The sequence below is a fragment of the Typopeltis vanoorti genome, chromosome 2 (assembly GCF_054136105.1).
Source record: "Typopeltis vanoorti isolate ZY-2024b chromosome 2, IOZ_Tvanoo_1.0, whole genome shotgun sequence".
In the NCBI taxonomy this organism is placed as follows: domain Eukaryota; kingdom Metazoa; phylum Arthropoda; class Arachnida; order Uropygi; family Thelyphonidae; genus Typopeltis; species Typopeltis vanoorti.
Genome location: NC_143550.1, coordinates 12319558 through 12335388, shown reverse-complemented (window position 1 = coordinate 12335388; position 15831 = coordinate 12319558). Strand labels below are relative to the sequence as shown.

Genomic DNA, 15831 nt, shown 5'->3' with positions numbered 1-15831 from the left:
GGTGTGCCACCTTATTATTAAATTACTCTGGATTTAAAGAAAGATGTTGAAAGTTTATTTTTCACTTGGTTAGACTATAATAAATTTAGTTTAATACTTTATCAAAGTGTGAGCAAACAAAGTTTGCACCTGAAAATATCTTCAGGACTGAGGTAAGGTGGTACAACACCAGGCAACTCGTTGCAAAGGTGGACCAAGCTAACATCACTCCTATCTCAGTATTTCTCATAATGCAAAACACATCTCCTTGCAGATACGCAATGGAAAATAAACTTTCAACATCTTTCTCTAAATCCAGAGTAATTTAATAATAAGGTGGCACACCTTTTGGCAACTCCTACAGGTAAAGATGACCTCTCCATTGCGTCTGCCGTGGTATCTTCACTTCTGGGCCTGGCTCACACTGACGAGACCTCAATAAAGGTCGAAACCGGTCTGGGTAGTGGCCCTTTCCTTAATGCATAACGTTATACATATCTGCAAGGAGATGTGTTTTGCATTATGGGAGATACTGAGCTAGGAGTGATGCTAGATTGGTCCACCTTTGCTACAAGTTGCCCGGTGTTGATCCTTTATCCAAGTGTGAGCAAACAAAGTTTGTGCCTGAAAATATCTTCAGGCACACACCAAAGTTTGTGCCTGAAGATTGAAAAATTGATTAATCCACAAAAAAAGTGTGGCAATGATGTAAAAGAAAAAAACCTCTGCTTATAAAAATTTGTCTCAAGACCCAAACTCCAGCCCTATACTGCAGCCTGCAACAGTTGTAAAAGACTCATCACCAATTCCAAGACAGACTTTGAAAGGGCCAAATGCTACAAACTCGCCTCATATCCAAATGGCAGTCGCTCCTTCTGGTCCCTTGCCCAAACCATTGAGGCACAATTTCTGCACATCTAGGTTTCTACCACTCTCACATCCAAATGGTACTATAGTCACCTCACTTAACACAAGGCCAACTTTCTTGAATCACTCTTCTAATTCCTGCATTGATGACCTGGGCAAAGTTTCCTCCACTCCACAAGGAATGGCTCCTTTCAAGTCTCCCATAGTCTTCTGACAAAAAGAAATCCGACGAGTCCTTAACAACATGAACACAAACAAGGCATCTGGTCCTGATGTCTCCCACCTCCTGTATTAAAAGAAATGTGCCCCAGAGCTAACACCCATCCTTTATTGCCTCTTCAATCTATCCTATTCAACTGACATCTACACAACAACATGGAAATAGGTCCACATTCAGCTCATACCAAAGAAAAGTGGTAAAAGTAAACCAACAAACTACTTGCAATTTCTCTAACTTCTGTTCTTTGAAAAAGTATTGAGAAGATCATCAACAACCAACTTGTGAACCATATAGACACATACCAATTGATCAGTGACCAGCAGTATGGATTCCACTACTCACAATCAACAGCTAATCTTTCTTTCACCACCCACATATGGACTCAGGCCATGAAGAAATTTGGAGAAACTCATGTGGTTGCCATTGACATTTGAAAGGCATTTCATTGGGTTTGGCACAGAGACCTACTTAACAAACTGCCATCCCATGGTCTACCTTCCTCACTCTGCAACTGGATCAGCAACTTTATTACTGGTCACACACTTAATATTATGGTGGATGGTTTACTCTAAGATTTTCCCACCAATGCAGGAGCATCCTGGAGTATCGTAAAGCTAAATCCCAGTTTTTTGTCAGCATCATCAATAAAATCAGAAAAATCAGTATTGTTTGACTACATGGCTTAGCCAGAAAAACTAAGTGTTAAACTGGCTGCAATATCACTCTAGCACAATTAGTTACCCAGGGTGCACCATGAGGAGGCAAGCTAGATTACATCCCTTCTTTACAGCTGCTAACTCAATACAAGGCAGAAATATGCCCAGCCATGGAATATTACGCCTATATTTGGGATGGTGCACAGGTTCCACTCTAAGATTGCTCGATTCTATCCAGAACAGCGCGTTTTGGCTAATTAATGCACCCTCACTCACATACCCACTTCAATGCCTTTCTCGCAGATATTCAATTTCTGCCTTTATGCCACTTCTACAGATACTTTAATGGACAGTACTCTGTTGAATTGGCCACTATTATTCCTCCATTCTCTTCCAAAATCATTAAAACAGGAGCCACTGCTAACCAACATACCATTTACAGCCCAGCTTGAAACTCACTGAACCTAATTCTGTCCTTTAGAACAGTCTTTTCCACTCTGCCTTTGCTGCATCTGAACAGCAAAGGCAGAGTGGAAAATTCTTCCAAATATATATATATATATATATATATGGAAGACGGGAGTGAAGTTTGTTAATGTGTGGAAAGAGTTTGAGGGACAAAGTGAGCTGTATGGGAGCGATGGACTGCATTTGAGTGGTTATGGTCTGAGTCACTTGGAGAGACAGCTGCTGGAAGGTAGAAAAGTGAGTAGAGTTAGAGAGAATAAATCAGATCAAGCAGGAAGTGATGTAGAAGAGCAGGAGTAAGATAGGAGAGACTGAAGACTTGGTTATGAATGAGGAAGTGAGTGGTATGAGTACAGAAAATGAGAGAATGGGTGTGCAAGAGGAACAGGAAAACAGGGAGGCTCAGGGTGGACAGGGGTACACAGCATGAGAAAGGTGGATGTTCCAAGAGCAGGCGAGAGCATGTGTAGGCAGGAAAAAAATGAGATGACCAGGGATGAAGAGGAAACAGTTGGAATTGAAAAGGGTTTCAAAATGAATAAGCAGAAAGGGAAATGTCCCTAGTCGAGCATTGAGAGATCACATCGAGTGGGTGGTATCAGTGGAACTATCTGTAGAACCAGAAATGAGCTGTTGTGTTTGTATACAAATGCTACAAGTATAAGAAACAAGGCAGATGAAATGATTGCATTAATTGCATCTGTTCACTCAAAGATTGTCAGAATAAGTGAGACATGGTTGGAAGAGGACGACATCCTGACAGGAATAGCGATGGAAGGGTATAATATGTTTCGCGAGAATAGAAAGGGTAAAAAGGGAGGGGGAGTGTTATTGATAATAGAGAAAGAGATGTCCATACAAAGTAGAGATGCAAGAGGGAAATAGTGCCAGTGGTTTTGAGGAAGTATGGTGCGAGATAGAGGTGAATGGAATCAAATACTTGGTTGGATGTTTTCATAGACCACGAAATGTGGGTAGTGGTGATAATGAAATGTATAAACAAATTAGTCAAGCAAATAAGAAAAGGGTGATCATTATGGGTGATTTTAATTATGGCAATATAGACTGGAATGATGAGATAGCAACTAGAAGAAAAGAAAATTCGTTTCTTGAGTTTGTGAGGAATAACTACCTCAGACAGTATGTAACAGAGGGCACATGATGACTGAGGGTCTTGGATTTGGTCATGTCATCAAAGGATGTGATTATAAATGAGGTGTCAAATCATCCACCAACTGGTGAGAGTAACCATGAGGTGATTACCTGGGTGGTGATTACCCCTGTGAAAAAAGGGTATATGTGGAACTACAAAGGGAGTGATTATGAAGAGTTCAGGTAACAGCTTGTGGGTGTAACATGAAGTGAGGAGTTAGTTGGAAAAGAGATCATTGCAGCTTGGGGAATTTTCAAAAACTATCTAGAAGATGCAATGTCTAAATATATTCCAAGGGTGAGAAGGTTAAATAAGATAGGTGTGAGATGGGTGAATAAAGAGATTAAGCATGCGATACAGAGAAAAAGGGCATTGTGGAGGCAGCATAAGTGAAGTGGAAATAACCAATTACATGAGGTCTACAAAGACCAGGCAAGGAGGGTAGCTAAAGAGAGGTATGAACAGCAGTTAGCTAATGAAGCCAAATAAAGAATCCTTAGGAGTTCTTTCGATATTTAGCCAGCAAAAGAAAGAATGATTATAGAAGGATGACACTGATTGGAGAAAATGGCATAAAGACAGCTGTTGTGGAATGTGTGTTGGAGATACTTAATGTACAGTTCATACAGGTCATTCAGTCTTGTGAATGTGAATTTTCAATGTGAATGTGAATTGAGCATACTAGATGTAAATAAGGTTGTGGGACTAGATAATATATTGCCACGCATTCTGAAGGAATGTGCCAGAGAGTTGACACCTGTCTTGACATATTTTTTTAATAAGAGTCTTGAACTAGGTCAAGTCCCTAACGAGTGGAAGGAGGGCAAGATTGTGCCACTTCATGAAGGAGGTGATCGAAATCAAGGATTAAACTATAGGCCTATCTTTGTGTCAGGTGTTGTGGTTAAGTTGTTGGAGAAGCTCGTGAGAACTAGGATCCAGAGTTCGGTTCACAACAATGGTATAATCTTTGATGGACAGCATGGATTTGCTAAAGGGAGGTCATGACAATAAGGTGACTGTTTCCTTGGACAGAGGAGAAGGGTACACAGTGGTATACTTGGATTTCACTAAGGCTTTTGATAAAGTACCTCATGATAAATTGATAGTCAAATTAGAGTGGATGGGATTGGATATTAGATTGGCTTTCTGATAGGTATCAACAAGTTGTGTATGGGGGAGCGATTTCGAGGAAAAGGAAAGTCACTAGCGGAGTGCCTCAGGGATCTGATTTAGAGCCATTACTGTTTAACTTGTATGTTAATGATATAGGTGAAGATTTGGATGGAGATATTCAGTTGTTTGCAGATGATGCAAAGTTGAGACGAACCATGAAGAGTAGTGAGGATGTTGTGACCTTGCAGGAAGACTTGAATAAATTGAGTGATTGGGCATGGAAATGGGGATGCGAGTGCGATGTTGCAAGATGTAAGGTTTTAAAATTTGGAAAACAAAGATGGGATGCAGAATTTATGCTTGGTGAGGATACATTGTTTGGAGGTGGAAGAAATAAGAGATCTGGGGTGATAGTGGAGAAGGATCTGAAATTTAGGTGACACATCGCGAAAATTGTGAAGACAACACAAAGGCTTCTGGGAATGATGCGGAGGACACTGATGTGTAAAAGTAGGGAGATTCTTGTTCCGTTGTATAAGGCTTTGATTAGGCCACACATGGACTATTGTGCCCAGATTTGGTCGCCCGGTTTTCAGAAGGATGGAGAGATGTTGGAAATGGTCTAAAGGTGACTTATTAAGGTAGTTTCTGACCTCTGGAATGTCGAGTATGAGTTAAGCTTGAGGAGATACAATTTGCAGAGTCTGGTGGAGAGGAGGAAGAGGGGAGATATAATAGAGACCTTCAAGTTGGTAAGGGGTTGTTATAGGATCAATGCTGGAGAAGTTCTACAGAAAATAGTGGGAGATCAGTGGTGAACCAGAAGTCATTCCTGGAAACTGTATAAAGCGGGTGTGAGTAGGGAAGTGAGAGGCAGGTTTTTTTTGTGCAGAGTTGTGAATGATTGGAATGCCTTGCCTGTGTGCTGTCTGCAGGGAGTTTGAATGTGTTCAGAGCATGGTATGATGAGCTGTTGTGTGATAAAAGGACCTTCCAGATGAGTCTGACTCCATGAGGTCTTGGGTAATAATAATATATATCTTAGTTAATCCAAGTTTAACATCCAGAAATAATTCAATGTTCATACCCATCTGTTCTCTTGCAACCCTGACTAGTTTTCATGCAGACTTAGGTAGCAAGGTTAAAAACTACACTTAATCTGTTATTTTCCTTACCACTTGAAACATTAAAGATAATTATAAGCTCTCCTTTACATACAACAAACAGTTTCAATCAGATTGGAAGTAACAAGGACATATTAAGTTGTTTTTGTATTTTGTATTATAATAAAAAATGAAAAATAACATTATTTTCAGGTGTCACGCACTCTACACAAGATGAAAAAAGAAAGAATTCCTGTAAAACTTTATTTCTATGAATATTATAAATAAAATCAACCAATTTTTACAACACTATGGAGTTAATTAACTACTTACCATGATTCATGAGTAATCCTGCTCTGGTTGAGCAGCTGCCAAGGTCTATGATGATTACATCCTAAAAGAAAACAATTATTTACTTGTCATAATGCTAAAAAACAGCATTGACAACTATTTGGATATTAGATTATATACAAATATTTGGATTCCAGTTATAGAATTATGAAATATCCACCAATATACAACTCTGGAATTTTCTAATTGGATAATGAAAAATTTTCACTCAAAACTGAGAAAAATGTTCATGTGATTGTTTCAGTATTTTTGTTTTATTAACGCTACTCCCTGAAGACATTACTTGCATCGTTCTTTATCTACCTCACAAGCAAATAGTTTGCACATCTGCACCTTGTATTGTCAAAATACAAACCAAAACATTACCAGTCCCTCTGTTGTAAAAGTAATAAATGGTCAAACCTTTAATGAAACACAAGTCATGAAGAACCGGACTGTAATGAAAGATCTAAATGAACTCCAAAACAGCCTGTCCACCTCCTTGGAGGCCATCTCTGTACACTCTGCGGTATGTTGAGATCCCATGCACTTGATGTTCAGTCCCTTGGCAACAATAATGAAATCCAACAGATAAAATAAATTAAAGATACCAAGAAATTATATACTTGGTTTGTTTAATCCTTTATCCAAGTGTAAGCAAACACAGTTTGTGCCTGAAGTATTTTCAGGACTGGGGCAACTCATATATAGAAGCTAATGACTTCACATCACTTGCCTTAGTATTCCATAATGCAAAGCACATATCCTTACGCGAGTGTATAATGCTATGCATAATAGGAAGGGTCACTAACCAGACTGCTTTCAACCATTATTGAGGTCTCTTCAATGGGAGCCAGACCTAGAGGTGATACTAAGGTTGAAGTAATGCAGAAGTCATATTTTTATATACTTGACAAAAGGTGTCACACCTTATTAATTTATTATTATTTGACACCTCCAGGAGTTCGAAACTCATTGAGGGAGGACACCTGCTGTACAACTCTGTCTCCACCACTCAATCCACTAAGTACTCCAACACCATCTACCGCTGACCACCAGTAGTATTTCCACAGACAATCACAAACATCCATGCCCACGGTGGGATTCGAACCCGCAGTCTTTTGTCTGGAAAGCAGATATGCTAACCACTCAGCCAGCAAATTACTTTGGATTAGAGAAAGCTGTTGGAAGTTTTTTCACTTGGTTATACTATAAATTAAAGATACCAAGAAATTATATACTTGGTTGATGTGAAGTCATTAGCTCCTATCTACAAGTTGCCCCAGTCCTGAAAATACTTCAGGCACAAACTTTATTTGCTTATACTTGGATAAAGGATTAAACCAAGTATATCATTTAATCTTTAATTAATAGTATAGCCAAGTGAAAAAAACTTCCACAAAACAGATAAAAATATCTTTAATTCCATCATTCAACTATCATAAATCTTAATATTGGCTAATTTCATCCTCCATTAAAAATCTAATTACAAAGAAACATGACACCAACTCCTGGATAGGTCTCATGATTGTCTGTAGATCAGATTATGTTAACCAAAGATTATCATTTTTTTTTTTTTTTTTTTTTTTTTTTTATATATATTTGGGTAGTGGTGACAAGGATCTGAAGCTCAGCGGTCACAATGCACTAGATGTGACATCACATCAGATTATGGCAATTATGCGGAAAACCTTAACGTGCAGTAATAAAGGGGTTCTGGTTCCCTTGAATAAGGCCCTGTTCAGGCCTCATATTGATTATTATGCACAGATTTAGGCCCATGGTTCTCATTCTGATGATCTGAGTATCCATCATGGAATAGGAGAGAGGGGATATGATTGAGACATTTAAGTTGATAAAGGGTTTTTACCAGGTTATGTGGAAGAAATTTTTCCCAGAATGGGACATCCCTGTATACTGTATAAGGCAGGTGGTCAGTGTTTTTTACCACTGTGCTGTCATCACTGCTTGTTTCATTCAGCAATTATTTGAAGTAATTACTCCATACTTCAAGTATATCTTTTTCTCTTGTTTTCATGTCACCTTTATCATCTCTAATTCCTCTTGCAGCACTCTTTCCTCCATATCTGAGGTCCTTCAACAACCTCCAGAATATCTTGCCACCTTCTTGATATTTATTTTATATTAAGTTTTAAAAGAGGTATATCGTGAGTAGACATATAGATACAAAAATAATAACGGAAAACTCGCGTACAAAGATTATTTAATAGTATAATTTTCGCCTGTGTGTCACAATCATCTTCAGTACATTTTAAGCTCAAAATTAAAGAATAACTGACAATTCTAAAAAGCGCCACCTAAGTAACTGGTGTAAGATAACTAAAAAGGTCAATAAATTTCCTAACAAAAAAAAAAAAAATGTATACAATAAAAAGTTAGGAAAGATTAGCTGATATGTAAAGTACTATCTCCCATAAAGGGGGATAGACGTAAGCCATCAGATCGGTTTAAGTTAGGAGAATGAAGTAAAGTTTCACACCTTTCTTTATAAAGGCATTACACGAGGAACCGACTTTTGTGAAGGACTCTTATCTTTTTCCAATGAACTATGTCTAGTGAAGATGGCATGTTCTGCAAGTCCAGACTTTTCAGGTTTAAAGTATTCAATATAAGATTGGTGTTCTTCTAGCCGAATAGAGGCAGATCTTCCTGTTTGTCCGAAATAAGATAATCCACAAGAGCACGGAATCTGGTAGACACATGGATAATTAATATGTAGAAGCTTGTTCTTAGGGGAAGTAAGAAAGGTAGAGATTTTTCTAAACGGTCGAAAGGCAACAAAAATATTCAGTGGTTTTAAAACTTTTGCTATACGTTCACTAATGCCTTGTACATAAGGGATAGGAAAATGCATGTTATTTCTTCTGTATTTGAAGAGAAAGACATTAAAACTACTCAAAGCTCTTTTAATGAAAAAATTCTTATAACCATTAGATAGAAAGGAAGAAATTATAAATTGCAGTTCTTTCTGTAAAAGATCGTCTGAAGGTGTGGGCCTGATGAACCAGTATTTTAATAGTTCCTACCTTTTGAGTGGGATGGTGATGAGATTCAGCATGGATATAAAGGCCTGTATGAGTCTTCTTTCTATAGACTGAGAATAGGTTACCATCTGGTTGACGAAGAATTAGAAGATCTAAAAAGGCTAACTGCTTATTTGATTCTACTTCTAAGAGTACAAGCTGACTTATTTGCCAGGAACTTTTGATATGCTTTCTTCTTTTCCTTCACTGCCTCTTTAACTTCCTGTGTCCACCATGGAGTTCTGATTTTTCTATTCTTGCAGACAACCTCATCACATGACTCTCTGGCAGAATAAACCATGTTTTCTTCAGAGCTTGCCACTGAATCTCCAAGGTTTGGTTATTGTTCTCAAACTCTTCTGTTTTTTTTTTTTTTTTTTTTTTTTAAATAATATTTGTGTATTTTAGTCTACAGTTTACATCTGAGAGCTCCTCAACTTTCATTCACTTTAAACTTTCTTACGTGTTCTTCTTTACCATATGAAATTCAATTTTATCCTGCTCAAGACTAAATGGTGATCACTTCCAATTTCAAATCCTCTGTACACTTTGGTGTCCTGCACCAGGGAGAAAACATCACTATCAACAATAACATAGTTAATGAGACTTTTCTTATTCCTTGTCCCTTCTTTCCATGTGAATTTGTGCACATTTTTATGTTGGAACATTGTGTAATAACCAATCCATGTCCCAATCAGAAATTCAACAGGTATTTGCCATTATTATTAAATATTATTATTATTATTTAACACCTCCAGGGAGTCCAAAGACTCGTCGAGGGAGGGCACCTACCCTACATCTCTGTCTCCACCACTCCACCGACCTTCATCTACACCAACGCCATCTACCGCCGACCACCACCACTAGTATTTTCACAGACAATCACAAACATTCATGCCCAAAGCGGGATTCAAACCCGCAGCCTTTTGGCTGGAGAGCGGATACGTTAACGACTTGGCCAACAAGACTGGCAATTAGCTTTGCTCTTTTCTCCAAATTTTCCCAAAATATTTTTGCATGTCTGACAATCATTTCCTACTCTGCTAGTTAGATCCCGAACAAGGACCAACTTTTAAAGTTGGTCCTTGTTCGGGACCAACTGACACAATGAAAGAAAGTCTTGAGGACTTTTTCATTGTCAGTTGCTTTCTCTAAAGCCTCAAAAAATTCCTCCACTTCTACCTTAGTAGAACATTCTGTGGGAGCATAGGCAGAAATACGTCTCATTGTCCAGTTCCCAATTCTCATATTTGTCCACATCACTTTATTTGAGACTGCCTGCCATCAAAGAAGATTAGCCTCGTATTTAGTGTTGAATACTATGGTTACTTCTTTTCCTTGATTGTCATTACCTGAATATAACATTTTATATTTATTGCTCAGAAAGATCTCACCAGTTTTTGTCTATTTTGTTTCAGTCACCACTATTATGTTGATCTGGTACTCAACCAATTCATCAGCTAGATCCATTTCTTTGCCATTCAGGCTTCTTATGTTGATAGTACTGATCTTTAACTCTGGTGATGATCACTTGGGATAAGTTTCAGGATTTGTTCCGATAGCTGACTTTTCGTTGTTTGCCCTGGTTCCCTGGCAAAAACAACAGGGGCATTGTTTAACTGGGCGACGCCCCAGCTGGCATGAAATTCTGTCATGTTGTACCATCATTTGATATTTTGGTTGAAGCCAATAAGAATGCAATTTGATTGGCTTAATCCCAAATTGCCAGCCCATCCTCTTCTGTTCAGTATCCAGGTAGATACCTAACAGGGTACACCACGAGAGGATGAGGATTGGACATTAGGACAGAAGCCAGGGTTGGTTCTCTGGATTTAAAGGCTATGTGGAGGTCTCCTCTCAGTTATATAGCTTTGGCTCTTAATGTTGCATTAATGGACTGGCCGGCACAAAGCCCTGACCTGAATCCCATAGAACACTTTTGGGATGAATTAGAATGCCAACTTTGCTCCAAACCCCAACGACCTAGATCATGAACTGCTCTGGGTACAGCTGTTCAGGGACAATTGGTCTGCCATTCCTTCAGAGACGTTCCAACACTTGATAGAAAGTCTCACTGGCAGAGTTGGAGCTGTAAGAAGCAAAGGGTGAACCCATTCCATATTGATGACCACTACTGGACATTAACTGTCCAGGCATATAACTGTCACAAGGAAAGTCTGATTACAGTTTTGAGTCAGTGTCTGGATACTTTTGATAAGATAATGTATATGTAATCACTATCCTTCAAAGTACCCACCACATCAGCATATGCTAATACCTTATTTTCCTTCATACTTGACGGAACTGTTATTTCTCGCATAGCATGCATATTGTCGACTTCCTGTAAGAAAGGTTCAAAAACCAATGCAAAGAGCAGTGGACTAAGAGAGCCACCTTGCTTTACTCCTTTTCGAATTTTGACAGGGTCTGACAGGAACCCATTAACTAGGAAGTGGGTTGTTGAATTGGCATAGGATCCTTTCTTAACAGATAGCAGCGTTTTACCTACACCAATTTGCTGGTGGATGTGGAACAGAAAGGGATACTGGACATTATGATGGCACTGCTATCGAGTGCTTTTTCATATTAGCTAAGCAGATCTAAAGTAGCAGAAATAAATTAGATTCTATTGCTCACCCTGGAACTCCATACACCTGTGTGCTTTTAATTAAGTATCTCATTCCCACTTTGAGCCTGTTATTGATAATGCAGAAAAATATCTGCATTATCTCATCTTGCAGACCCGATTAATGATCTTGCAGTCAGTATTAGATAGAGAAATCGGTCTCTGGCTGCTGATTAAGTGTGATCTCTATTAGGTTCTGGAATGAGGATGGTATAGCTTGCTTCAAATTCACTTGGAATGTGTCCTGATGAGAGAAAATAATTAAACAGTATAACTAGAATGGGAAGAATAACATCTCAGGCCTCGTGGTAAAGTTCTATCTCTAGACCATCAGGTCCTGGAGATTTTCTTGTCTGGCATTCTTTATAGGCTGTGCTAACTTCAGATGCTGTAATGGGTCTGTCAATCCCCTCTTGGACATTAACAGGAAAGTCATTAATGTTCCAAGAGTTATAATTTATCTTTCTCTCGGAAGACCCTGTAACTTCTAGAGAGCATATCCGCTGGGTGGCAGGTAGGGGAGTCCACGAGATATGGTGGAGTGGATCGAATAAGGACTCGTGGACCAACAGGGGTCTATCATCTTGATAACAAAGGAAGTGGCTTTCCCATGGTACCCTAGCTGGATCTATTCTCTCTCTCTTCCCTCTTCTTTGAGGTAGGCTCCCTTTCTTGAAAACAATGGGGGCCTTGTTTAACTGGGCGACACTCCAGCCGGCATGAAATTCTGTTATGTTGTACCATCATTTGAAATTTTGGTTTAAGCCAATAAGAATACAATTTAGTCAGCTAAATCCCAAATTGCCAGCCCATCCTTATCCGTTCAGTACCCAGGTAGATATACTTAACAGGATGCACCATGAGAAGGTGAGGATTGGACATTAGGTCAGAAGCCCTGGTCGGTTCTCCACATTCCTTTGAAGGCTATGTGGAGGTCTCCTCTCAGTTATGTAGCTTTGACCCTTAAGCACAGCTCTTTAAGTTATATTACTAATATAGGGAAAGATTTATGCAGAAGATTCAGTTATTTACTGATGATGCAAAACTGAGAAGGGCAATAGTTGATAAAGGTGAAATAGATTTTTGGATAGGTTTGCTAAGGCTGCTCAGGTTTTGAATTTCATTGAAAATCAGTTAAAAGAGAACTTGATTGAAAGAAGGTTAATGGCATCAGAAAGTCACTTTAACATGAGGAGATTTCAGATTAGTACATTTTTTTGAGTGGTTAAATCACTTTATATGAGAATGTATAAATAAAATGTGCATTAATTTTAATACAAATAAAATTTAACTAACCTTGTGGCATTTTAAAGGAACCTCAACAGTCTGTATATGTAAAACATGATATGCTTTTTCTTCTTTATCAGGATCTTCTTCATAAGTACAGTATGTTTCAGAGACAAGGTCACCCTGAAATTACAAAATAATACAAAACAAGTGAATAGAGTTCCTTAGTGAATAGTAGTGGTATACAGTGTTGTGACAACTTTTCAGAGCAACCATCAAATTTTAGAAAATATAACACGATACATAGGGCGAATCGGCAGCTGGAGCATTTGCAAAAATGTTTACCAAGCATACCAACTAATAAATGGCAAAAGTATGATAAGAATAATAAGAGTATGATCATGAGTATAAACAAAATGAAAGAGCTATATCGTACAGATTCTTTAGAAAGAGGTGTGATAGATGAGAGTTTGACAAAATCGTACCAACCTAGTGCGAACATTAAGGATGTAAGCAAGTCTATTAGAATGCAAAAGCAGAGGGTGAAAGAATTGATAGTAGTAGCAGGAATGAATGATTTGAAAGAAGACAAAATGGCTATGAGAGAGGACTTGAAGGAATTACTTGAGGTAGCAAAAGAGAAGAGTGAGAGAGTTAGGATGGTGAATCTGTTGCCGCAATATGACAGTGAAGAATATAGAAGGAGGGCTATAATTGCTAATGACTTTATGTGCAGATTATGCAGGAGGAGTGGTGTGGAATTTGTGGACATGTGGAGTGAGTTCGATGGGCAAAAGGATTTATATAAGATGGATGGTTTGCAAAAATAAATTTAGTTCAATCCTTTACTTTAGTTTAATTTAAGGAGAAAGGTAATCCAAGTGTGAGCAAACAAAGTTTGCACCTGAAAATATCTTCAGGACTTAGAGGTAGTAGTACAACACCGGGCAACTCGCAGCAAAGGTGGATCAAGCTCTCAACACCCCTTGTCTCAGTATCTCCCATAATGCAAAGCACATCTCCTTGCAGAGATGTATACTGCTATGCATTAAGGGAAGGGCCACTACCCAGACCGGTTTTGACCTTTACTGAGGTCTCTTCAGTGGGAGCCAGGCCCAGAAGTGGAGATACCAAGACAGAAGCAATGGAGGTCATCTTTACCTACAGGAGTTAGTCTAACCAAGCGAAAAATAAATTTTCAACATCTTTCTCAAAATCCAGAGTAATTTAATAATACAGTGGCACACCTTTTGGCAACTCCTATAGATAAAGATGACCTCAATTGCTTCTGCCTTGGTATCTCCACTTGTGGGCCTGGCTCCCACTGACAAGACTTCAAAAAGGTCGAAACCGGTCTGGGTAGTGCCCTTTCCTTAATGCATAGCAGTATACATGTCTGCAAGGAGATGTGCTTTGCATTATGGGAGATACTGAGACAAGGGGTGTTGAGAGCTTGATCCACCTTTGCTGTGAGTTGCCCGGTGCTGTACACCTTACCTCAGTCCTGAAGATATTTTCAGACACAAACTTTGTTTGTTCACACTTGGATAAAGGATTAAACTAAATTTATTATAGTCTATTATAGGCAGGCATGTGTCCCCTAAATTTTAGATCATTATCCACTATCACCTCCAGATCTCATATTTCCTCTACTTCCAACAATATATTCTCACCAAGCCCACAACATCTTCACTACACTTTAAACTGTCAATCAGTAGCTAGAATTAAAGGAAATACAGGGAGATGGTTTGATGTAAAATCAGGGATAAGAAAAAGATGCACATTATCTTCACTCATATTTATCATATTTATATGGATCATATTATGAAAAAAACTGGCATTAGGCCTGATATTAGAGAATTGGAGATTTCAAACTTAGCTCTTGTTATGCAGATAATGTTGTAGTCCTAAACCTAACTAGTGCAAGTCTCCAGGATTATTTATTATTATTACACAACACCTCCAGAGATTCCAAAGACTCTTTGCGGGAGGGCACTAAATGCATTTCACCTACTTGTTTCTAGGTATTATTTCTGGGAAAATTCCCATGTTACTCCTCTAAAATAAACTATTATTTTAATGGCTAATATAGCCATTAAAGCCCCCTTGCATTTAGGAATGCTCTTCCTAAATGAAAGCAGGTCATATTAGCCATCAAAAAATAACTACTTAATTCTCCTACTACAACACTACTACCATCAATGCCATCTACTATCATCAACAGCATCAATTTTTGTCTGGAAATTGCATGTGTTCTGAAGGCCAATTTTTCTGTAGGCAGGATGAAAAACTCTTCTTTCCAGGAGAAAAACAATCCTGCTACTTCTGTATCTAACTCACTTTCAATTGAAAAAGCCCATAAAAGGATTCCCCTCGTCATGATGAGATTCGAACCTAGGTCATTTCCAATCAAAGGGCCAAAAGTTCCGCTGTCCTTCCAATCGCACTACAGAGGAACTTTTAAATATTGATTATTACTACAAAATAAACAAAATTGCTATTTAGTGAAATACGAGCACTGTATATTACTGGTTAGTTATTGGTATGCTGCACAATTTCCTCTCTATTTTTTTTTTTGTAATTCACTCCACCTCGCAGCAACTTACTAGACATAATATCATAACTGTAAATTATAATTCCTTTACCTCTAATTAAAATGTTTCTAAATACTTATTCTTTCCATGCCTTGCATGCCAATCTCAATGTTCATGTCTCATTAATATCTATTTAAACACACAGTTTATATATACCAACCACATATAGGTTGGTATAAGAGGTGCTACCCAAATGTTTGGGGAATAAACAAATTACTTATCCTAACTGTTAATTTTTACCATCTCCTTTGAAGTAATCCCCTTAGGCATGTATGCAGCAATCCCAGCAGTTTCTCCATGATTCCATGCATCCCTGGAAGTCCTGAAGAGCGACTGTATTCAGCACCTCTTGCAATTCTGCTCGGATCCTCCTAAATCTTGTTTCATCTTGGGGATCAGGAAATGTTGCTGGTGAAGTCTGGCAAATAGGGGTGGTTGGGGAATGACT

At 38.5% G+C, this 15831-nt stretch overlaps 1 protein-coding gene across 3 annotated transcripts in view; it reads right to left on the bottom strand.

Moving 5' to 3' along the window:
• The window catches only part of LOC150108820 (actin-1-like), a 379189-nt gene that overhangs the window by 200764 nt on the left and 162594 nt on the right, over positions 1–15831 (bottom strand). For all 3 annotated transcript variants that reach the window (XM_090403503.1, XM_090403511.1, XM_090403519.1), the window contains 2 exons: positions 12859–12972; positions 5896–5956 (listed from right to left, as the gene is read on the bottom strand). In XM_090403503.1, the coding sequence (XP_090259629.1) occupies positions 5896–5956; positions 12859–12972 (175 nt within the window). The remainder of the gene's footprint in view (positions 1–5895; positions 5957–12858; positions 12973–15831) is intronic.